The 22,277-nt window shown below is 39.6% G+C and overlaps 6 protein-coding genes across 8 annotated transcripts in view; 4 read left to right on the top strand and 2 right to left on the bottom strand.

Moving 5' to 3' along the window:
* LOC119553049 overlaps window positions 1–5,182 on the top strand; it is a 34,049-nt gene extending 28,867 nt beyond the window's left edge. Inside the window, exons 5-6 of one of the 2 annotated variants that reach the window (XM_037863159.1) lie at window positions 145–207; window positions 1,308–5,182. In XM_037863159.1, coding sequence (XP_037719087.1) covers window positions 145–207; window positions 1,308–2,435 — 1,191 coding nt within the window. In that variant the 3' untranslated portion in view covers window positions 2,436–5,182. The remainder of the gene's footprint in view (window positions 1–144; window positions 208–1,307) is intronic. The other variant, XM_037863160.1, reaches the window with a different exon arrangement.
* Window positions 5,183–12,836: 7,654 nt separating this feature from the next.
* LOC119553053 (protein Gemin2) lies at window positions 12,837–13,999 on the top strand. Its single transcript, XM_037863165.1, has 2 exons — window positions 12,837–13,120; window positions 13,173–13,999. The coding sequence occupies exons 1-2, from the start codon at window positions 12,905–12,907 to the stop codon at window positions 13,692–13,694; spliced, it is 738 nt and encodes a 245-aa protein (XP_037719093.1). The 5' UTR covers window positions 12,837–12,904; the 3' UTR covers window positions 13,695–13,999.
* A 71-nt stretch (window positions 14,000–14,070) lies between these two features.
* Window positions 14,071–16,306, bottom strand: LOC119553052. Of its 2 annotated transcripts, none has more exons than XM_037863164.1 (2): window positions 16,170–16,306; window positions 14,071–14,854 (listed from the first exon to the last, which is right to left on the bottom strand). In XM_037863164.1, the coding sequence occupies exons 1-2, from the start codon at window positions 16,179–16,181 to the stop codon at window positions 14,093–14,095; spliced, it is 774 nt and encodes a 257-aa protein (XP_037719092.1). In that variant the 5' UTR covers window positions 16,182–16,306; the 3' UTR covers window positions 14,071–14,092. The 2 variants fall into 2 exon arrangements, with proteins under 2 accessions (XP_037719092.1, XP_037719091.1); XM_037863163.1 differs by lacking the exon at window positions 16,170–16,306 and adding an exon at window positions 14,910–15,014.
* On the top strand, window positions 14,659–17,016 carry LOC119553051 (ATP-dependent (S)-NAD(P)H-hydrate dehydratase). The gene is made up of 3 exons (XM_037863162.1): window positions 14,659–14,849; window positions 15,613–15,940; window positions 16,003–17,016. The coding sequence occupies exons 2-3, from the start codon at window positions 15,614–15,616 to the stop codon at window positions 16,576–16,578; spliced, it is 903 nt and encodes a 300-aa protein (XP_037719090.1). The 5' UTR covers window positions 14,659–14,849; window position 15,613; the 3' UTR covers window positions 16,579–17,016.
* Window positions 17,017–17,139: 123 nt separating this feature from the next.
* LOC119554406 (protein canopy homolog 4) lies at window positions 17,140–18,309 on the top strand. The gene has a single exon (XM_037865296.1). The coding sequence runs from the start codon at window positions 17,213–17,215 to the stop codon at window positions 17,876–17,878; it is 666 nt and encodes a 221-aa protein (XP_037721224.1). The 5' UTR covers window positions 17,140–17,212; the 3' UTR covers window positions 17,879–18,309.
* Window positions 18,310–18,387: 78 nt separating this feature from the next.
* LOC119554405 (UPF0489 protein C5orf22) lies at window positions 18,388–20,850 on the bottom strand. The gene is made up of 2 exons (XM_037865295.1): window positions 20,171–20,850; window positions 18,388–19,504 (listed from the first exon to the last, which is right to left on the bottom strand). The coding sequence occupies exons 1-2, from the start codon at window positions 20,709–20,711 to the stop codon at window positions 18,603–18,605; spliced, it is 1,443 nt and encodes a 480-aa protein (XP_037721223.1). The 5' UTR covers window positions 20,712–20,850; the 3' UTR covers window positions 18,388–18,602.
* Between the last annotated feature and the right edge of the window lie 1,427 nt (window positions 20,851–22,277).

The raw sequence follows: 22,277 nt of genomic DNA on the forward strand, positions 1-22,277 counted from the left end.
CCCCTGTGTGTGCGTTGCGTGTTTGGTTCGGTTATGGCCATGGTTTTGGTTATGGTTTTGGATTGGTTTGGCCTTGGTTATGGTTCTGGTTCTGGTTATGATACTGGTACCGGTTCGGTTTTGATTGCTGGTCTGTTGTGGTAGCCGCTCCTGCGCCAGGAGGGCTTCGTTCAGTTGCGTCGTAACAGCGGCCCCGAGGGTCAGCGGGTATGGTTCCATCCAGTTCCTCTTTTTCCAGCCTCTAGTCTGCTCCACTTCTTTTCTCTACTCTCTATCCAACATATGCTACTCGTAACTCCCTAGCTAGACTTTTTGCATGCCTCGATTAACAACTTGAAAAGCCTCCAACGAGCTCTAACCGTTTTTGACTACTAACTGTATAAATCTGACCACAGTACCCATCTTGTTGAGGTTATTTTGTGTATTCTACACGTCTTTTTTACCTAGATCTCGTTATTCATGTAATACTATTGGGAATTTTTCGCTAAAAAATATTATTTTTCATGCACCATTTTTGGCAAGGGTTGGTCGACAAATGCCAGGGGAATGCGGTTGAAATTGGCTGAATGCCGAAAAAATTGATTTCATTTAGGCTTGATTTTTACGCCGATACACCATTGCCTATTATAGATTGGAATTTTAAAATTAAATTCTCACCATTAAATAACTCAATTAAATATAAAATAAAATAATTTTAAATTTCCGTGATTTCATTTGCAGTTCAATTAAGGACCTGTTGATAAAAAATAAGTTTTTCCAATAATTAAACTTCAAATATTTAAAACTAGTTTCCTTGACCTTGAATTTTTGCTAATTTATATTTATGGCTGATAACAATAGATTTCAAAATCATTTTATGACTTTAAAAAATATTTTTTTAAAAAGATAATATTAGAATCGACTTAAAATTTCTAAAAAATATGAATAACATTAACCTATTTTTAGTAAAAATTGTTTTACGAATTTTTCACAACTTTGTAAATAGTTTTTGATCCATTTATCGGAATCTTCCTTCTCTTGTCGATCGACCTTGCTCTAACTAACCCAAAATCACCTCGTGTAAGTAAACCCCACGACCCAACACTTCTCCCTGTACAAAATGCAATCCCCACCCCGAAATAAGTTTTTGAACCACCTTACTAACCAATTCACCACCGAGAATAAGTCACTCCCCCCGAAAGCAGCGATTCCCACACTGCACTTGAGAACCGGCTTGAGAACTCCCCGAATCCCCCAAGTATCCCACAATAATCTATCCCGCGGGATGCAAATGTAGCCTATCTTATATGTGCTCTGGACTCTTGCAGGATTCGCCGCGCGGCGAGGCGGATGGCCAGTCCTTCGTGTTCCCCGCCATCGTGGAGACGAGTGTCAGCAGTCCGGTGGCCGTGGAGGTGGCCAGCGGGAGCGGCAGTCTGGGGAGCACCAACCTGAGCCTCAACGCCAGGAGGAGCACCAACCACCTCAGCCTGTCCACGGACCGGCGGAGCTCCCTGTACTGTGATACCCTGCACGCCGGCGACTCTGGCATCGACTCGGTGCAGGCCTCGCCCTCGCCGAACGCCTTCATAGCTCCGCCGGGGGTGCACAGCCTGCCGCTGGGCCAGACGGGCGGAGGCTCCTGCCACGTGTCGCCCACCAGCACGCCCACCCAGGGGTCCCCCAACCTGTCCCTGGGCCGCAGGGGCGTGCGGAACAGCATCTGCGTGGTGCCCAGTGGCAATGGGCGACGGAAGTCGAGCGCCCTGCTGCATCCGGACCACGCACGGCTCTTCGCCCTGCGGATGAAGCACGCCGCCGCCCTGGAACGGGCGCAGACCTCGCCCGATCAGACCTCCATCGAGGACGCCAACGAGTTCCACGACAACGGACTGGCCACCAATCTGCGGCTGTGCTCGGCCTCCTCATCGACGACGTCGTCGCTGACATCCGTGGCCGCGGTCAGCCTGGGCGGCGCCGGGGGTCCGGGTGCGAACACCACCTGCGGCTCCTCCTCCGGCTCCGCCTACGCTGTGGGCGCGGCGGGCGTCCAGCAGCGCGTCTCCGATCCCTGGCTGCAGCCGCAATCGGATAGGGAACGGGACTCCCGGCACGACGGCAGGCGCAGGTCCTCGACGATGACCGCTCGCTACTCCCTGTTCGACGCCCTGGACCTGGAGTACGTGCTCTTGAGGGCCGCCGCCCGGGGTTCCGTGGGTCCCTACAGCCTCAGCGAGTCCATACACAAGCTCACCTTCACGCAGTCTCTAGCTTTTCCGGCCCTGGCTCGCGGCCTGGCCACCAAGCGGAGGAGATCGGCCACGCACACAAGCTCACGGCCGCTGAATCCCCATGAGTCCGGTCTGAATACCTGCGCCAAGGTGGTCACCGCCGTCGTCCTGGTGGCCCTGTCCTTCATGGTGTTCCTCATCGTCTACAAGTTCGTGCGGACGTGAGGGTTGCTCCTGGCCCCGGCGCCAGAGCTCCCAGTCACATATCAGGCCAACTATGGAGCGGAGGAGGGGTCTTCGGCGTCCTCCGTCATCTCGTCGGCGGGCCGCAGTCTGGGGAAGCACATGTCGGGGTTCAGGAGCAAATTGGGTCTGCGTCAGCCCGACTTTGAGTGATCCTTGAGGAGAACGGTGGGACAGGCATTGAAAAACTCTGGTCAGCAACATTTGTAGTACTTTAATAGTTTCGATGTTATTGTTTCTTTTTAAGAAAGCAAAGGCGAATTCCACTATGCGGTTATTCCACGGCATTGTTCGAATCAGACATCAGACAGCTCTAATTCAATTCAATCACGGCATTGTTCGAATCAGACATCAGACAGCTCTAATTCAATGAGCAAAATTGTAAAAACCGATAGGCACTTCTGGTATTTTTTAATTTTTACTCTAAAGGCTTGTGAAGAAATTACTTCCGAAGATGATAAAGCCTAAAGTGACCAAGCCTTCCTATCCAAACAAACTCTAATGAGTGAGTTGAACAATGCCGTGGAATAATCGCATTAAAAATGTTTAAATTGAGACAGACAAATCTAAAAAATAAACATTTATTTTTAAGTCTCAACAGCTTTTTTGTTTAAATTTAAATCACTTTAAATGTGAAGGCTACGAATTTATCTAACTTTTTTTGAGGATTTAACATTTCTGAGGGCTGATTTCACAATGTCATGTTTAGGTTCTACTTCGTATCTGTCTGAGAGTGTTAAAATGAAGTTAAATGGTTCAGAAGGATAAATTGGTTTTCTTCAAGTCATGTTCATTTTATGTACAACAAATCTGTACATGCAGTCTCTCATCACAAGAATCAGTGGAAAATAGGGTTAGAAAAAGCTGAAGTTGTAACGACCGACAAACTTAACTAGAACGTTACCTCTTATGAAGAGTTTATAATGAAAAAATATTTAAATCATTTCAGGGAGCTCTTTTAACAATTACTTTAGTTTTAATTACAACGTACAACTGAAATCGAAACCATTATTGAGTACCAAAAAGTAGCTGACCGGAGCAATTTTTGTGATAAACTATCAATGAAGCAAATTTCCACAAAAGAAAAAAAACACATACACAAAAGTGAAACAAAAATGTAAGTTAATGGAATAACAAATTAAAGGCTTAAACATTTAGTAAAAACAGCTTCAAGAGGCTTGCCAGAGTTTCATCAAATTTATAAAATACTTATGGATATGAATATTTTTTTATAAATATAAAAAGTCGCTGCTCGCATTTCCTAGGCTCCTATTTAGCGAAGATTTTTGGAAAAAACTCGGAATCCAGTTTCATTGTTTGCAGTTGAAGTGCCTAACTAATTTTTTAAAAGAATTACAAATTACATTAGAATTCTGCTTACTTTTGTTCTCTTCTTAAAATCGAATTTAGAAATTGGCAGCTGCTTTAAAGCTGAACTGTTTTTGCGCTGCAGTAGTCCAACAAGAATTTCCCAGTAGATAAACTTTTTGAAGGGAATATATATTTAGTGGAGGGAATTGGGAGGATTTGTACTGACGGGCATTTAGTTTTGCATCCTTAATTTTGGTTAACACTAATACGACAATTACAAATCAGTCCTTGTAAGCTAGAAATTGTTCTTACTAAGAAACTATCATCTACAGCATATGATTCTATACACTTTAAGTTATTTGTTATAAATTATACAGATTTGAATTGCCTAATATCAGTATCTTTCGAAGTGTGTAATTCTGTTTATAAATACAAGGGAGCTTCTATGTCAATTGAAAATGCAAAAGCAATTTCTTATCTTATTATCCATATTAACCAATGCTTAGCCCATCTTTTCAATATTCCCCACAACCCCCAAATTACCATTTTAGTGTTGAATTATTGGCATTAGTTTTAAGGGTCAGGAATATTGGCAGACGATTAGAAGCCTACAAATAAACGACTAATTTGTACTGAGTGGTTAGACGACTAGTTGATGGAATGATATGATTAAATGGGAATCCAGGCATATTAAATTAACATATTTATGGTAGCTATATATAGTTATACAAGCAAATAGATATGTATATGTATACAGGCATTATATATATGTATATGGGTGTTTATAAATGTATACCTAAGCGGCTTAAATGTGACAAAGCACTTGCTGAAATACCAATACAAACTCTCTACTCTTAACTTGCTGCCTTACTTTCCTCTAGTGAAAATAGTTGAAACGAAAACAAGATCGATGAACAAAGTCCCGACTAACAAATTCTTCATAAATTGCTGCCTTACTTTCCTATACGAACCAAAAAGAAAATCGAACAAAGACCTTTTGAAAGAATCCTCTTTATCTCTCAGAGCTTTTTTCTATTTCCTCTTCGAGCTTGGCCTACCAACCCAAAAATATGCAAAAACCAAAAACATTTTATATAGAGTAAAAAAATATATACTAAATGTAATGTTAAATAATTGATATTAATATTAAAGCTGGCTAAAGGATAAACATTTTGTTGCATAAGTATAAGTTATTCCATCCTCTCTGTTTTGCATTAATAATTTTAACATTTGTCGATGGCATTCATCAATATTTATGCATAGTTTTACGACCTTCTCTTTTTCGTTACGATTGGTGTGCAACCAACTATGGTTAAATAAAAAAATGCATATTAAATGTGACACAAACAGAAATGAGAAGAAAATGAAAAACCAACTGTAACAGTAACTGAAGCAAGTTGAAACGTGCAACAATAAAAAGGAAGAAATTTTCAAATAAACCATTCCGTCTGTGTTTCCTTTCCCTTTGTGATTTCGTGAATGTTACGGGCGAGCATTAAATTGAAAATGTTACATTTTCACTATCGCATTTACGTCTCGATTCTCCTCCGGCTTCCGGGAATTGCCAATAACTAATTGAGAGTGACGTGGCACGGAGAACCGGAGCTAATGAAGATGATGATGATTTATGGAGGACTTCGATTCTCAGAGGAAGAAGTCGGAAGCATAAATGCTGCTAATGGAAGCGAATTAAAGTTGTAAGTTGAGAGCTACAAGAAAGAATTTCGATTTATGGGGAAACAACGTTAAAAGTATTTAAGGCTTTTCCTTATTGAATTTCTGCCAAATTAACATATATGCACATATTAAGGACCAAAAGAGAAACACTTTTTTTAGAAGAGGTAAGTTCTAATAAATGAATTATTTATTTATTACATAATATTACTAATTTAACACCAGAAGAGGTAACTTCTAACAAATTAATTATTTATTTATTTTATAATATTACTTATTTAACACCATTTACATTTAATAAGAGCTAACTTCTAATAAACAAATAATTTATTTGTTATAATTTATTATTATTTAACACCATTTAAATTTATAGTTAATATACGTTCAAAAAACCACATGATTAACTCACCTATTTTGCATGTACAGAAAGTCCATCAAAAATTAAATAGCTTACTAAATTCTCAAAGAAACCAAATGAGTATGTATTTTAAGCAAGTATTGATTATTTTCAACCATACATAAATTACGAACACGTTCAATTCTTAGTCGTCAAGCAAATCGAATTATTTTTGTTTTAAAACAATTTTAATTGAAGCTCTCAAAGCCTTTAATTGCACTCAATTAAAGATGAATAATAAGCAGCTTTTAATTGAACAAAATTATAGATGTATGGTAAGGAAGGCTTGAAGCACTCATATTTCCTTATTATACATATAACCCATTTAATTAATTTGATTTTTAAAGGGCAGCTATTAACTAAGCGAATAGAGTCAAAAGTTAAACACCATAATTATAAGCAAATGCTGGACAATTAGTGTCATTATTATTTCATCAGCCAGTTAAAAAGATATTCTGTTTAAATATTAACCCAGCCTTTCAGTTCACATTCATTAAAAAATCATGCCGTGTTTGAAGAACGAACCACTAATAATTGAATTGTCAGTGAGCTGGCAGCGTTGCATATTTACGCAATCGATTTAACGCAGATTGATGGGCCGCAGGAACTTTACAAATGACAGGAAATAAGTTGTTTTGGGAACTTTGCCCAGTTGAGAAGTGCCTCCCCATCTCCAGTTTCCCATTTGGCCAAGCAATCACAGTTGGAATTCGAGAAATTCGCAAAGTTCTTCGGGCTTTGTGATAAATCGGGCTGTCGTTGGTTGTCTTTCGGGCAAGTTGCTAATCTAAATAATTAAGCAAGCCAAATTTGATTTGCCAGGCCAAGTATACACCCACATATGGGCATGTAACACCCCCATTTCTGTGCGTGTGTTGCCAACTAATTTAGCCATAAGGGGCAAAGCGAACCCGACGGCCAGTCGAAATGGAATGAAAACACTGACTGACTGAGGGCAGGGCAAAGGACATTTGGCACAGATTGCCAGAACTAGGCCAGAACATTTGACGAGAGCCCGGCAGGATTTAAGGAACTGGGGCCGGAAGAGTCCATTGCCAAATACACACATATGGTGTTCGGGGGATGGGGTCTGGTCTGGTGCATAATTAAGCACGCAAACCGCAGAGAAACAAAAGTAAAAGCCCCAAAACGGAATCAGTGGCTGTGGACGGATCCATAACAGGGGTAAATACAATTTTCAGGGCCTTCGATTGCTTCTGGCCGGATATACTTTTATATATGCACATTTGTATGGCACATCGCGTATACGCAGTGTGTGACCAGTGGGGAACGAGTGCGTAACAATTGACCAAATAATTGAAATGAAATTTTAAACGATTCACTGCATTCGAAGCGGTCCGAAATGGTGACTTTCAATTTTAAGACTCTGCTTTTGGTTGCATTATAAGTATTTCAACAGCTTTTGCTTGGGTGCACAGGGGAAAAAAACTTTACGAAGCCTTAGTTATTTCAAACCATTAAATTTTGAACATTAAATAATGTTTATTACATTTATTTTGTTTAATTTTGCCAGGTCACTTTATTTAATATTCCAAGGCTTTGGTTTGTTTCAATATTCTTATAAAAATGTTTTTATTTATTTGTACACTGTAGGCTTACTTTTAAAAATAAGCTACAGGAAGGAACAAAGCCATAGCTGCTGTGGCTTTCGGCTTCTTATAAAAATATATTATGAATCTTTAATTATTTGGTATTAATGAATGTATTATATTTTATTTTGGCTGGTCACTATAATGAATGTTTTTTTTTAATAATTATTAATATTATTAGTAAAATATCTTTAATTATTTAAAATCATTGATATTAGAATACCAGCAAATTATTAATTACTTTATTTTATTTTATTTCGCCTGGTCACTATAATGAATACTATACTCCAAGGTATTGAATAATTTTAATATTATAATAATTATCTTTATATATAAAGAAATAACTGCTCAAAAATTGTATGGATTCAAAGTAGAATATTTCAATATTTTAGGAACCCATTATGACAACAGTAATAGGCGATTCCCAGTAGGTATTTTAATAACAACTATATACCCAATTTTTCACATGTGCATGCTGCTGCCGTCTGTGTTGTATTTGTACCTTTTGATACGCCTGGGCCGAGTATTTTTAGCTCTCAAGGTTGCCAGAACATCGGATGCTCATGCGGATGTGGATGATTTGAAAAGTGGTAGGCAACAGTTAGCAGGTGGGTGGTGGGTGGTTGGATTTCAGAGGTGCAGGATGGGGGTTGAGCACACACGAGCCGCCGCCTTGAGAACCACCGCAAATGCACCTGTTTTATTTTATTTCCCCTGCTTTTGTGTTGAAACTTGTTGCAAATGCGAGTTGTAGCTGCAGCGAGCATCTGTCGAGGCCTTGACTCTGACTGTGGGTGTCCTTGGATTTCGGATTGGGGACCTTGGGCAGGAATTGAAAATTTTGTCGGCCTGCTAAGGTCTCAGCAAGAGCAATATATTCGGCCTTTTTTGGGGAACGAATGGCCGAGAGGAGTTTGTTCCGAACTAGGAATAAATGCATGCAATCAAAGAAGGAAATTATATGTGCATACATTTGTGTGTATCCGGGCTATAAATTTTGATTGCTGGGAAACTTCCACAAGATTCTTGGCCAAATCTTTACAAGTCAAGCATGTGAAATCATTTAGCTGTTAAATCAATTTCAGAACATTCCTTTCTACAAACTGGTGTATGAACCAAAAAGGTTAAGTTGTAATATCTTTTTAAACTAGAAATACTTTTGTTTGTCTGTTGATCAGACTATTTCTTAGTAATACACATAATTGTCATGCGTATTTTATAAGTATAATTTCGCATAGCCACGTGTTCGCCTTGAAGAATTGGTATTCCTAATTTATTCTCAAGGCTGCCGTTCTGTTGGCTTGTTTAATTAATCGTTTACACAATCTATTTACACTCCAACTATATTTCTAAAATGTTATTTCCTTTTAATTAAAAATAATGTTTTTACAGCTTTTTACGTACTCCACCTATTTACCTAAGCTCATTGTCTCGGTTTTGTTTTAAATTTATTCACCCCTGAATTATTGAAAATAAGCCCAATCGCGTTTTCGCAGCCTTCGCAAAAGGTCAAACTAAATTAGATTTAAATTTTAAATTACGCACACGATGAAAGTAATTTGCCTACAAATTTTGCAAATGATGATCCGCCAAATTGAATGAAGGAGGCCTTTGTGGATGGGGACGCCAGCCAATTAGGGTGGGGAAATGGTGTTATACAACAAGATAAGACCTTCTGTGCCGAAGCCTTGCGCAGACCTTTTGCATTTCAATTAAAAATGATTAAAGATACACAGGAAAAGGTTAAAAGGCGCGCATGCAGCACAAAATTTGTTGCGGGCAAATAACTTTCAAGGGGAAAGAAAAACAGCCAACAGGAAAAGCAGTGGAAGCAGAGCTGGAAAACTGTCACACACACTCGAGCAAACAGATAAACAGTTAAGATTTTCCTGGCCATATTTTTTTTTGTGGTTGCATATTTTATGCAAACGTAGGCCCAAGGATTGGAGGGAAAAGTGGGGCCTGCAACCATGGAAATTAGTTTTGCTGACTGCAAAGGGAAGGAAAACAAAGGCGGATACATTTTTTTACGAGCTAAGTCGGAAACTTGAAACTTTAGTGCAGCAGAAGTCAAAAGCACAAGGAAGGAACTGAAAGAAAAGCGCGTGCAGTGGGTTTTCCACGCCTCAACGCAATCGGAAAATCATCGAAAAGTGGAGGGGGCTGGTGGAAGGAAAAGCGACACAGTGTCTGGATGTCGACGCATGTTTCTGGCTCCTTACTTCCTTTACCCGTTTTTGTTGCTTTTTAACAATTCTTTTATGATTTCCTTAATAAAACTTGCAGGGTAAAAAAAAGCTTAAAAGTAAATTAGGTCTTTAACATGTTCACAGTATTTATTAACTTAACTAGAAGTTGTTAATTGTTTTTAGTATTATTAAAACATTCTTTTCTCATCTTAAAATGGGTTCAATTTCAATAAACAAACGTAATTTTTATGTACACGTAATGTTACACTAATTCAATAAAAAACCAATAATCATTTAATTTAACATTGTTATATACATATATACAATATTTTAAACAAGAAAGAACGCTATAATCGATGGCAACCACTATTAGATACCCCTTACTCAGCTAAAGGAAGTGCGAGGGAGATGGATATATGCATGCAGGAAATCGGCTGTTCCCGCTTGCACACTTTATTTGCTTATAACTTTGTAATAAATCGACCGATTTTAATAACTTTTGGTTTTATATTTAAAGATTTCTTGGTAATAAATTTTTTTCTCTGTACCAGAAATAAAATCACAAACAGCAGCAGCCGAAATGTCTGCAATTTCAATTCGACAACATATGTCTCCCTCTGTCATTTTTTCAATTTGCCCTTGGCTAATGTGTTATGTGCCCTGTGCTTTCTTTTAATGAATTTTAAATGTAATACATGCACTCAAACTGGTGTCTTAATAAGCACTTTGCCGGGCACAACTATTTGCAATTCAATGCGAGGCGGGCGAATAAAAGGAGATTTTTCCGGGTCCAAGTTCGTCCTGCGACTGACAGCTAATTGAGCTCAGCCTGCTCCTTACGGGCTATTTTACGGCCCCAAGGAACCCGCACAAAGGCCGTACACGCACACACCTGAGCCTGGAACTGAAACTTAACCTGAAATCGGGCCTTAGTCTCAGGTCCCGACTGTCCGCCCACTCTCGTAAGACAATTATGAAATGCGTTTTTTATAGCCCTATTATTGCCGGGGTTCTGGGCTGTTTGGGGGGACAACGGGATGCCGGGCCATGGCACACAATCGGGCTTTGTTATATGGCCAAGATCGCTTTGTCTCGGCCTGCCGTTGATTAAAAATATACGTGCATGCTGCTTGTATAACAATGTCTTTTGCTTCAAGGAAAAAATATTTTCCGCTGGTTGAAGTGATTAATTTTCAAAAGTTGAGAAAAGAATCTACGCTCCAGATGGTTAATAAAAGTTAATTCATCCTAAGAAGCTTACGAAGTGCTTTGTTTCAGCATATTTCCGCGAAATATAATGTTCTTTTCAACAGAAATTTTTACTCACTAAAGTTTCAATACATTTTCTATCATTTCATGCGTTTCCTTATATTGTCAGCAAAAAAAGTTCCAATATCAAATTTTCTGATGAAAAAAGTTTGTACATTCGACTAAAAACACTTCTTTTCATGAGGATTTTAGCGCGTTTTTTCAGAAGGAATCTTAATCCACGCACCCCCACTGGCCCCAACAACTAAAATTTTCATAATATTTGTTTTTACACATTCACCGCTCTTTCTTCCAAGCCAGCGATTTTCTTAAAGTCTTCGTATGCAATCCATTAAGTTTTTGCGATAGCTTTCGATTAGGTATCACTCGCTAAGTCGGACTTTCACAGCAGATTTTTAATTTTGCGGCTACAGTGGGCAAAAATTATGGTGAATTCTTATCCAATAATCCTGGTTCGCTTGGCTGCGTTCTGCAGAACAACATGATAAGTTTGTTCTGCTGAACGCTCATGATACATAACGAAGTTAAAATACTAAAACATTTGATCAAATATCTTTTTAAATTGGACCTAGTGTACGGTTTTGACAATCACTTTATAAACTAATGTTTTTAGTAAATATTGCATTTACATGTAAGCATGTAAAAATCATAAAGGCCTGAACAGTTGTAAAGAATATAACTTACTTCACGGTTTTATACTAATAACAAGGGAAAACGCTATAGTCGAGTACCTCGACTATCAGATACCCGTTACTCAGCTTAAGGGACCAAAGGGAAATGGAGATATGCAAGCAGCAAAGCGAGATTTAAATGCGCCACCTATGGCGGAAGACAGATTTCAGTTAAAATTTTTCATCTAGCATAAAAATTGTGGGCGCCACAGGTTTGGGCGGCTTGTGGGCGTTATAGTGGGCGTGGCAAATTGCACTGCGTACAAAGCTACGGAATCTAAATCTGAGATCCCGATTCTCTATCTTTGATAGTTTCCGAGATATCCACGTTCATACTTACGATTTTTTGAAGTTTGTGGGCGGTTTGTGGGTGTTAAAGTGGGCGTGGCAAAATTTTTGTTTGGGTCAATCGCGCAGAAATCTCAGGAATCTGCATGCCTTATCCCAGTATTGTAGCTCTTATAGTTTCCGAGATCTCAGCGTTCATCCGGACAGACAGACGGACAGACGGACAGACGGACAGACGGACATGGCTAGATCGACTCGGCTAGTGATCCTGATCAAGAATATATATACTTTATGGGGTCGGAAACGCTTTCTTTTGCCTGTTACATACTTTCCGACGAATCTAGTATACCCTTTTACTCTTCGAGTAACGGGTATAATTATGTTAATTACACGCCAGCAGCAATGTATCATGTATCACGAAAGGGTAGCGTTCTGCTTTTACGCTACTTTTTTACTGATCATGATGCAAGAATTTTTGCATCATGATTAGTAATCATGTGCGTTCAGCAGAACTATTGTAAGAATTCCAGGAGTGATCAGGTATCATGTTGTTCTGCTGAACGCGGCCAATATGATCATCGTTAATCGCATAGGAAAATGGAACAGATTCTACGGGTTCTTAGGAAGCTGAAGTTTCTTTTACCCAAATTTTTAAAGATTTTGCAGATTTCTTATGATGAATTATAACGGGTATCTGATAGTCGAGGCACACGACAATAGCGTTTGTTTCCGATGGGTGTTATGGGTTATAATTAGTATATATACCTGCTATAGAATGACTTTTGTGAAAGTTGTTTCAGAATAGTTTTAAAACTGGGAGATTAGTTTGCGATTCAACACAAAAATGCTGTACTTATTTGAAACGATTTCAAATTTGAAACTAACGTATTCCAACTTCAAGACGCTGACAACCCTAAAACTCTCGTCTGCAGCTTGCGATAGTTGGTATTTCTTGCCATCCCTCAAACGGTCACACTCCTTGGCGGCATCCTTCTTTTACTACCACGAATTAATTAAAAATTAGGATAAATACAGTGAAAACATGCAGCACGAACCCGAAGAACAGACTTTCCAACTCCAGGCCCTGGAGATACGCGAACCAGATGGCAATTTCGATCCTAAGAAGCCGCCAGAGTCCGGAGAGGAGTACCTAATGCACATGTTGTATGAGAGGAAACGATGTCCAGCGGTGGTGACCAAAAGATCGCCAAAAATCAGGGACAATGCGGGAAACAACACCTTTGAGATGCTAGATAATGTAGGTATGAAGTACACTCTATAGTTCGGTTATTTAATTATTCGCATTACAGCCCGCCTTGCCGCCCTTTAAGTGCCTGCTGACCACACCCGAATGGCGGGCCGAACAGGTGAAATCCTTCCAAGCAGCCCGCTCGCAGGTGCTAGTCCTTCGCATGGAGCTAGTCAACCACAACTACGACCAGTCCGGGGAGCCCCCTTTGACCTCGGACCAGGAAAAGTGGCAGGAATTCTGCCGTAGTCAACAGCCCCTCCTGAGCACTCTCCTCCATCTGTCCCAAAGCGATCTGGAGCAGCTGCTGGAAAGACTCAGCAAGTGGCTGCAGGACCCCGAATCCTCGGTGGACCTTCTCCAGGACGTCTGGCTAGCTCGCTGGCTGTATGCCACCCTGGTCTGCCTGCATCTGCCCCTGGAGCCCCATGTGTTCAGCAACCTTCGTTACATTGCCCGATCCTGCATCCACTTGAGGAATCAATTGAATGCGGAAGAAGTGCAGCGAGCAGCACCCTACAACCTATTACTAACCCTCATTGTTCAGGTCTTTGCACAGAGTGACTTTAAGGATTATATTTAAGGTATTTAATTCTTTATTTTATTAAACCCTAATATAAGCACAAAATGACTGGATAGTAAGCCAAGAAGCTAGTTTGTTAATTATGGTTAAATCTTTTGAACTCAACAAAACTAATATTATCTTTATCATTTCTCTTTCTATTTCATTCTGAAGCGATATTGTTTTTAGCCTTTAAATTAAATTAAAAATTAAATTCAACCTATATAAGTTTACATCTTGTCACTAACTAAAATCAGCCTATGTATATTGTTCTTGAGTAATTCGTCAAACATCTTTATTAAATAAAATGTCTCGTAAGTTGAAAACAAAAAAACTAATTTCTTTGAACATACCATTAAAAATCCTTTGCATTCTTGGAAAATATGACACAGCATTATACTTATTGCTTTTCAATTTATTTAATAAGTAGAAAACATGCGTCTGTAGGCTTGACAGATATCACAGCTGCTGTGGTGATCATCCAAAGGATTACTACAACTGGACAAATGGCTGCACTGCGTCAACGAGGAGCTCTGGCTGAGACTACTTAGTTGAGTTGTGCTCGAACAGGTGGACAGCCGTCGCTCCTGCTGTGTCTGTTCCTCGGGGGAAGCTCCTCTCCATCCCGCATAGCTTGCACTGGGGCAACAATTGGATTTTCTGCCATGGCACACGGTTTGCTGCTTTCGGCGCTGGTCCAAATGCTCCAGACACCGGCTCTCCACGTGGCGGTTGACCGGAGGCGCCGATTCTTCTCTGAAACTGGAGCAACTGCAGCCCCTCCTTCGGTCCTGCGTGGTCAATTGCGCAGACAGCTCCACTTTTGGTGCCAGGATTCCGGGAAAAGCAGGCGTTGCCTTCATCAGCAGCTGGACATTCGAGCTGTGGGCGCAGCTCAATCGAGGAACAGTTGGCTGCATCACGTCCGAGAGACTCCCCACAAAGTAGGCCAGCCGTCGACCGTTCTGCCAGACGGTTATCTCCAACTGCTCAGCTTTCAGCAGCTGATGCATGTCCTCCAAGCATCCAACATTCTTGAAATATCCCTCCATGGTGAATTGGTCGTGGCACAGCATAGGAAACCGCGGCTCCATCGCTCCAGTTCGAAAGTAGTAGCCCAAGGTCTTGACGGTGGCCTCCAAAAAACCGTGCGAGCAAAGCCAAACGCCTGGACAGGTAAGCTGGAAGTATAAATAGCGTTGAAATCATAGGAAATCCACCGGTTCCACCACCAACCGCATGGAGTTGAAGGTCTAACTTCACATAGAATCTTTTGTGAGACATTTCTCTGCTGGTTTCAAGTGAAAGTCTGCTTGACTGCCGGAAAGGAGCCAACTTGTGGGTATTTGGGGATGGGGTGCAAGCGCATGGTTCTTTGTTTTGGAGCCACTGGTTGCCGGGCAGCGGTTAAAAGTGAAATTCAAAGTCGATTGCTTGTCGATAGCGCGTGGGTGTAGTATTTATAAGCCAAGTGTTGGAGCAAAAGCAATCTTCCACAAAAATAAAAAAGCTTTAGCGAAGAAGTAATTTTAGTATAAAAAATCAAATAAATAAGCAAAATTAATTTTAAATTAACAAATAGTTTAAACATTTAAATTCAAATACAAGGATTATTTATTTAGCTACCGCCTGAGCAATTTCAAAAAATTAAAAAAAAAATTACTATATTAGCTAAAATTATATTACATATTTGAAATCGTAATAATTACTTTATGTAATCAATTTTTTGTTCAACAAATTTGGTTGAACCGTTTAAAGATTTTTTTAATTTTGAATTTTAATTCGATTGAGGTCGTGATACTGGTGCGTTTCCGTGCGAATCATCTATTTTCCACAGCGGGAAAATATGAATGCGAACGATAGCACACTCGAGAAAAATGCTCATCACTAGTCTTAATAATAATAAATAAGAAATAACAAAGGTAACTGCTACTTGTAGGATGTCAGCAATTACGGAAATACCTGTCCACCTACCAAAGCTGTTGGCACTGTTCAAAACAGTTGTGCCCAAACTGTCCAACAATAAGTACAAGGGGCAGTATGGACGAATCGGCGTAATCGGTGGGTCTTTGGAGTACACCGGTGCCCCCTACTTTGCGGCAATTTCATCATTAAGAGTTGGGGCTGACTTGGCGCATGTGTTTTGCCATTCAAATGCATCAGCAATTATCAAGTCCTATAGTCCTGATCTGATCGTACATCCTGTACTGGATTGCGCAGACGCAGTTGAAAAAATAACCCCATGGTTGGAACGGCTTCATGTGATTGTAAGTACTTTTATATGAAACCCTTGAATTGTTCGTAAGTTCTAAATTTTGAATCTTTTAAGGTTATTGGCCCTGGATTGGGTAGGGAACCCGGTATCCTAAAAACAGCATCAAACATACTCAAGCTTTGCTTGGATGTTCAAAAACCAGTTGTTATTGACGCCGATGGACTGTTTCTTCTTAACGATAACTACGATTTGATTTGTGGACAGCGCAATGTTATACTCACACCAAATGTCATGGAATTCCGGAGACTATTTGGAGAGGATTCCAATGCCGCTCGCCAAAAAATGTCCCTGCTTGGCGATGGAGTCGTAATTCTCGAAAAAGGCGCCAATGACAAAATTCATATTCCTCAAGCCAACGAAGTTCACACAATGCCACTTGGTGGATCAGGTCGCAGATGCGGAGGCCAAGGCGACTTGCTTTCCGGATCCTTGGCAACCTTTTTCTACTGGTCGCTACAATCAAATGAGCCAAATCCAGCCCTTATTGCTGCCTGTGCCTCTAGTTATTTTGTGAAAAAGTTAAACCTAGCAGCATTTCAAAAGTTAGGACGTAGCTTGCTAGCGAGTGATATGGTAAATGAAATACCCGCAATATTTCAGGCTGAGTTTGAAAATAGTGACTCTCAATAAGTTTAAACTTTAAAGTAACGGCCGAAAAACTGACTGACATTTTATATAACAATATTTTGATATTCCTTTTTTCTAAAAAATTAAATTAAAAAGGACCATTATCACTGAGAGCAAGGGGTTAAACCGCAAGCTGTTAGCTTATATTCCGTTCGGGTTATTTGTTATAATTGCCAGTTCCATCACGTGAGAACATCTGTTTTTCAATTCACTTAATTTGAGAACATGCTGTAGGGCAATGCATTTAGAATTTTAATAGAAATCTATTTTGTAAAAAAATGGGTAAAATATTTCGGTTACAATAAAGCTGTAATAAACGGCTATGGATCTGGTTTTATAAACTGATAAAAACTGTTTAAAAAATATTATGTTATTGTATTTTAAATTGGTCAACCGATTATCGGAAAAAAAATTAAATATAATAAATATTTAATAAAAAAAGGAATAGTATTATTTATAAGAATAATGATATTATAAAAGTCCCATTGTATTTCTGTTAGAAAATTTGCGATTTGGCGTGTTATAAGCTAGACCGCCAGAACTGTTCACTGGTGGGTGTTTTTTAGCACTGTTCTTATCGCGGCCGGCATTTCCACGTCAGTTTTATTATTGTTTTCGAATTTAACGCTCTGCAAAAATGCTCCTGAAAGGGTTTCCTGTTATCCTGGGACTCGTAGTCCTGTTTCAGTTCACTAGGGGGGACTCCCCCGAAGAGGAACAGGGAGTTCGCTATGCAAACCGGTGCGAGGCCTGCAAGATCCTGGCCACCGAACTGGAGGCGCGTCTTGGAGAAACCGGAAAATCCCACGACGTTATAGAGATAGGATACTCCGTGGACGATGTGAAGCCCAAGAAGCGCACCGAATATCGCCGCAGCGAATTGCGACTGCTGGAATCCCTGGAGAACGTTTGCGAGCGCGTTCTGGAGTACAATCTCCATAAGGAGCGCTCTGACAGCACCAGATTCGCCAAGGGAATGTCGCAGACCTTCCAAACCCTCCATGGTCTTGTGGACAAGGGCGTCAAAGTGGATCTGGGAATACCCTACGAGCTGTGGGACAAGCCTCCAGTGGAGGTCACCCAAATGAAGACACAGTGCGAAAATTTGCTGGAGGAGTACGAGGAAACCATCAGCGATTGGTACTTCAAGCACCAGGAAGAGAAATCCCTGAAGAAGCACCTCTGCGAGGACCATGTCCTCAAGAAAAAGGCCGAAAGAGAATGTCTCAAGGAGCAACTGGCACCACCGGAGGCGAAAAAAGCGAAAAAGGAAAAACCCAAGGGCGAAAAGGAGGAGCTGTGAAGGAATTCGTGCCCTGTTATTATTTTGTATCGTGAAAAGTAGGTGAACTTTAGTATTTTCCACCGATCAAAGCTAAAAGTGTTTAATTAGCTTAAGTAAACTCACTGTCTCTCAATTTTATTTGTAAAATCCTTCCACAACGACTGAGCCACAAAATGTTACTGACAGTTTCGCCTGGCCATTGGCTTATTGATTTTGGCCACGAATTGGGGTCGACAATTAAGAGTTGACTGCCCTTAATGAGGTGGCCTGCCCAAACCACCGCCAGAAACGCCAGGTGTTTACACCTTACCAAATTTATATTTGAGATTTCAAGCATTTCCCGGCAAACTCCGGCATCGAATCAACGATTTTCCTCGTATGTCAGTGAATTTGTATCAAAAACTTAGAATTTACTTTAAAATATATTAAATAAATGTAAAATAAATATAGTAAGTGGGTTTTTTTATTCTTGGGAAGTTTTTCGTTTCTCCGTCTCAGCTTCAGAGCAAGTATTTTTCTTAAATAAATAAAATGTCTTTTAGGTGTTGGTAATAAATACGTTGCGTATATTTAAAAGTAAAAAATATTGTTATAATTGTAATTGGATTTTTCATCTTTGAGTTCTAGTTTGAAATCGCTACAGGGATCTCCTAATTATAGGTTTTTCCACCCAAACGAGTTTTGTAAAGTCTAAAACTATTTCGAGATGGCGGGTGCGAAAACCCCTTAGATATTTATCAGCTTAGAGCTTCATCACATCCCAAGGATCGTCCATATAGTGCAGAATAGGTTTCTCATGCAGTCTATCGCCAAAAACCTCCCGTAGCAGCCGCAAAACGCGTTCCTCGATAAATGCCACCTGATCCTGGGGACAATAATCGTCCTGTGCAGAATGGGCCATCGTAATGATCACTGGAGGAAATGGTAGTCGTTCTAAAAATCTCTTGAAGTTTGCAAAGTACGTCTCCAATTCCTCGGAGGTGCTTATGTGATGGGGCAAGCCATTATTGTCGGTGGTGCTACCCGAATCGAATATCAAATGCCAGTCGATTTCATCGTCTGGATACTTTTCCTGCAGCTGCTCGGCAAGTTTTACAATCCTAGCATAGACTTCGGGAGTAACCACAGTCTCATCCGGTTTGTCCAGTCCCTCGAAATTGCGCTCCTCCTCCAAGTGCCAGAAGATCGTCTTCAGGGCGTCCAATTGAGCCTGCCTCTTGTCCGCTGTGGCCAAATAATCGGCTATAGTAGCAGTACCAGACTTTTTCACCTTTTCCACACTTTCAAAATGAAAGATCTCCTTCAGCTGATTGTAGCAATCAGCATCCTTGTAGATCTCTAAGAATGGGTTGGAGGTGCTGAAGAAATCAAGGTCTATATCCAAAACAAATCCCTTGGAGTCGCTTTCCGTTAAGAAGTCATTGGGATTGAGGCTTTCGTTGTCTGCATCGTGGACCTGCAGCTCTACACTCTTCCGATCCTGGAGATCCTCGGTAGTACAGTAGTTGCCATCGGCTATGAAGTAGTCGAGTGGGCAGTCTACTCCAATGCGGTCTTCCTTTTGGCCAACTTTGAAGTCGTGTCTGCCATTGGGCAGCTGCTGGCACCACGAGTTCTTCAGCCAGACCACTCGGTTGAAATGACCTAAACGGATGTAAGACACTTTAATCAGTTGTGGTTTTATAAAATTATTTAAATCTAGATTACTTATAAAAAAATATTATGTCATGTGCTCAGAATACAGTACTGTTGTCAGGCTATAGAAGTATTCGTGCAATCTTTTTAAAGCATAAAATAGGTTGAAATAGGCAATAATGTTAATATTTGGTTTTATTAATTGAAGGTATTTCTAGATTATACTATATTGTTTTACTCGCTTCGTTAATATTAGTTATCCGAGACTGAGAAACTAAATTTAAAATCAGTATTTATATCTCTTATTACGATTGTTCTAATTACATTTGAATCAAAAAATAGAATCGGTAAGATCTAATTAGTTGTTATCCTACATAACTTACAGCTGCGGCCAAAAAACAGTAGTTTTTTACTTTTTAAAAGGGAAAATGGAAATAATTTAGATGGCACTTTAGAAAAATTAAATTTTTTATATTTTCTGTTGGGAAGTGAATTGAAATGAACTTTAAACGCTTTTAACTCCTTTTAATATACCAGGGCAAGCAAGGCAAAGTGATGCATCACTTCATGTGGCCCACTACTTTTATTTCGACCGCAACTGTATACATAAACTTTTTAAACAAATAGGGAGTCTTATAAGAAATGCGTCTCTCCAATCTCCCAAAGATCACTCACCTGCATATAGAGTGGGCATGATCCAGTTCTCGATGGTCAGCTCGTTGAGCATGGTTTCCTTCTCGTACGTCGCACTGGCGGCTATATGTCGGGGAATGACCAGATCCGGATGGGAATCGAAGTGGACGATGGTGTTGTTCGCCAGGGGAAGGTGGCGGGTGGCCAGGCAGCGGTAGATGAACTCCAGAACATCGTTGTGATAGTCGACGATAAAGACGGGGATGCGCTGGAATTTCCTCGGACTGTTTTGGGCGATACTTTGTGGAGTTCCCCGGGCGGGAACTAGAAGGGGAACCTCCTCGTCATCATCGTCCGCTTCATCGTCCAAATCTTCGCCGTCCTCGTTCTCGGCGTCTTCCTCCTGATTCTCCTCCTTTTCGTCTGCAGTCTTTTGTCTCTTTGTTGGCGGCGCCTCTACCCCCTCCCCCTCCCCTTCGACCACATTCGGCACCCATTTCTTCGCACTTTCGGGACTTTCACTTTGCGATAGTTTTTTCAGGGCCGCCGCAGCGCTCTCCTTATCCAGCGTATCCGATTCCATATCGCCCGGGATTTCTTGGTGTATTTGCCTTGGTACTGAGCACGCTCCTCGAATACTTGCACAGTGAGCAGACTTAATTTTTTTTGTATTTAATCTTTTAGGGTCTTTGACCACCGAAAACAGCTGTTTGACAGTGTGCCCAAATGGAGCTGTGCACTTAGCCCCAAAAGAGGGATGGCTACCGCCAAAATGGGGTTGTCTTGAACCGAATTAACAAAAATATTGGTAAGTTCATAACAATAAACACGAATTATACAACTTTTACGGGAGTAAACTTAGAGATTGTTAATTGATGCACTACAAATATGGTTATCCTGTAACACGGTCATACTGCTTTAACTGAACTATCGATAATTGCATAAAAGTATCGTTGCTAGTGGTAGGCCCGGTAAATTTGAAAAAATGTTTTTATGTTTTATTATTTTCTTTCGGTTATTAAACATATTTATATTTCGTACTTTTTTCATCAAAATTTGAAAATATTATATTGAAAATGGATCAAATTTTGTTATCCAAAAGAGACAATTTGTCTAAAGCTTAAACCGAATTTGTGTACGTACAATGTACGTCGTACATACATATGAACTATTTACATAGTTCTTATACAAAATTGCATTGTTGGAGTACGACATTTGCTTCTATAACATTTTTGAACTTTAAGCCGAACTTGCATTTCACAAAAAACTTTCTTGCTAATCTAAAATTTGACTTCTCGAAAATAAGAAAATGCATCCCAACCTTTTTTTTCGGTTGGTCAAGTATGGAGCCGTGTCGGTCGCGACATGTCGAACGTGACAAAAGTTTTTGGTGTACAAAAATTAACATAATATACCGTCGACTTTTATCTGGTCATGATAGCTTGTTCGAATAATGTAAAAGAATTGCGAAAATGGCAATACAAACTTTTAATTTCTAATTTATAAACATAAATATAAATATACCATTTAACCTTAGTGTATTAAAATAAAATATAAAATTTGTTTTTAAAAAAAGGTAATTTGAGAACTTTTTTTAAAATTGATTTTTCTATCATTCTATAAAGCTTGGGCATAGTTGTAGCAGGTCGAATGAAACTGCGATAAGCCGAAGAGACTTATTTTGATTTAAAAAAATAAAAGACCCATATAATATTTATTTTTGAAACATTTATATACAAATAAATTATAGTTCTTATCATTTACTTTTTCGAATAAAAATCACAAATGATTCTTTAAAAGATCTTTTGAAATAAAAATAAAAAAAAATTCCTTAAAAATGATTTTTTTAAATAAAAATAAAAAAATGGCTTTTTTGTGATTTCTTTTTAATAAAAACTATAATTTTTTCTACGGTCCCAAAAAAAAACACCATTACGAGGTATACAAACAGTATCAATCACACTCTCAACACACAAAAGTTCTGATTTTAACTTTTGTGACTAAAAATGATTTTAAATGCGACAAAAAAATAAAGCATCAATAAATAACTCAATTTTATGAACTTGTTAAGTAATACTTTTAGATTTAATGATACCTTTCGATTGGTGTATCACTCGTTAAGATGGACAATCACTGGAAATTTTCAATT

The sequence above is a fragment of the Drosophila subpulchrella genome, chromosome 3L (genome assembly GCF_014743375.2).
Source record: "Drosophila subpulchrella strain 33 F10 #4 breed RU33 chromosome 3L, RU_Dsub_v1.1 Primary Assembly, whole genome shotgun sequence".
Taxonomy (NCBI): Eukaryota; Metazoa; Arthropoda; class Insecta; order Diptera; family Drosophilidae; genus Drosophila; species Drosophila subpulchrella.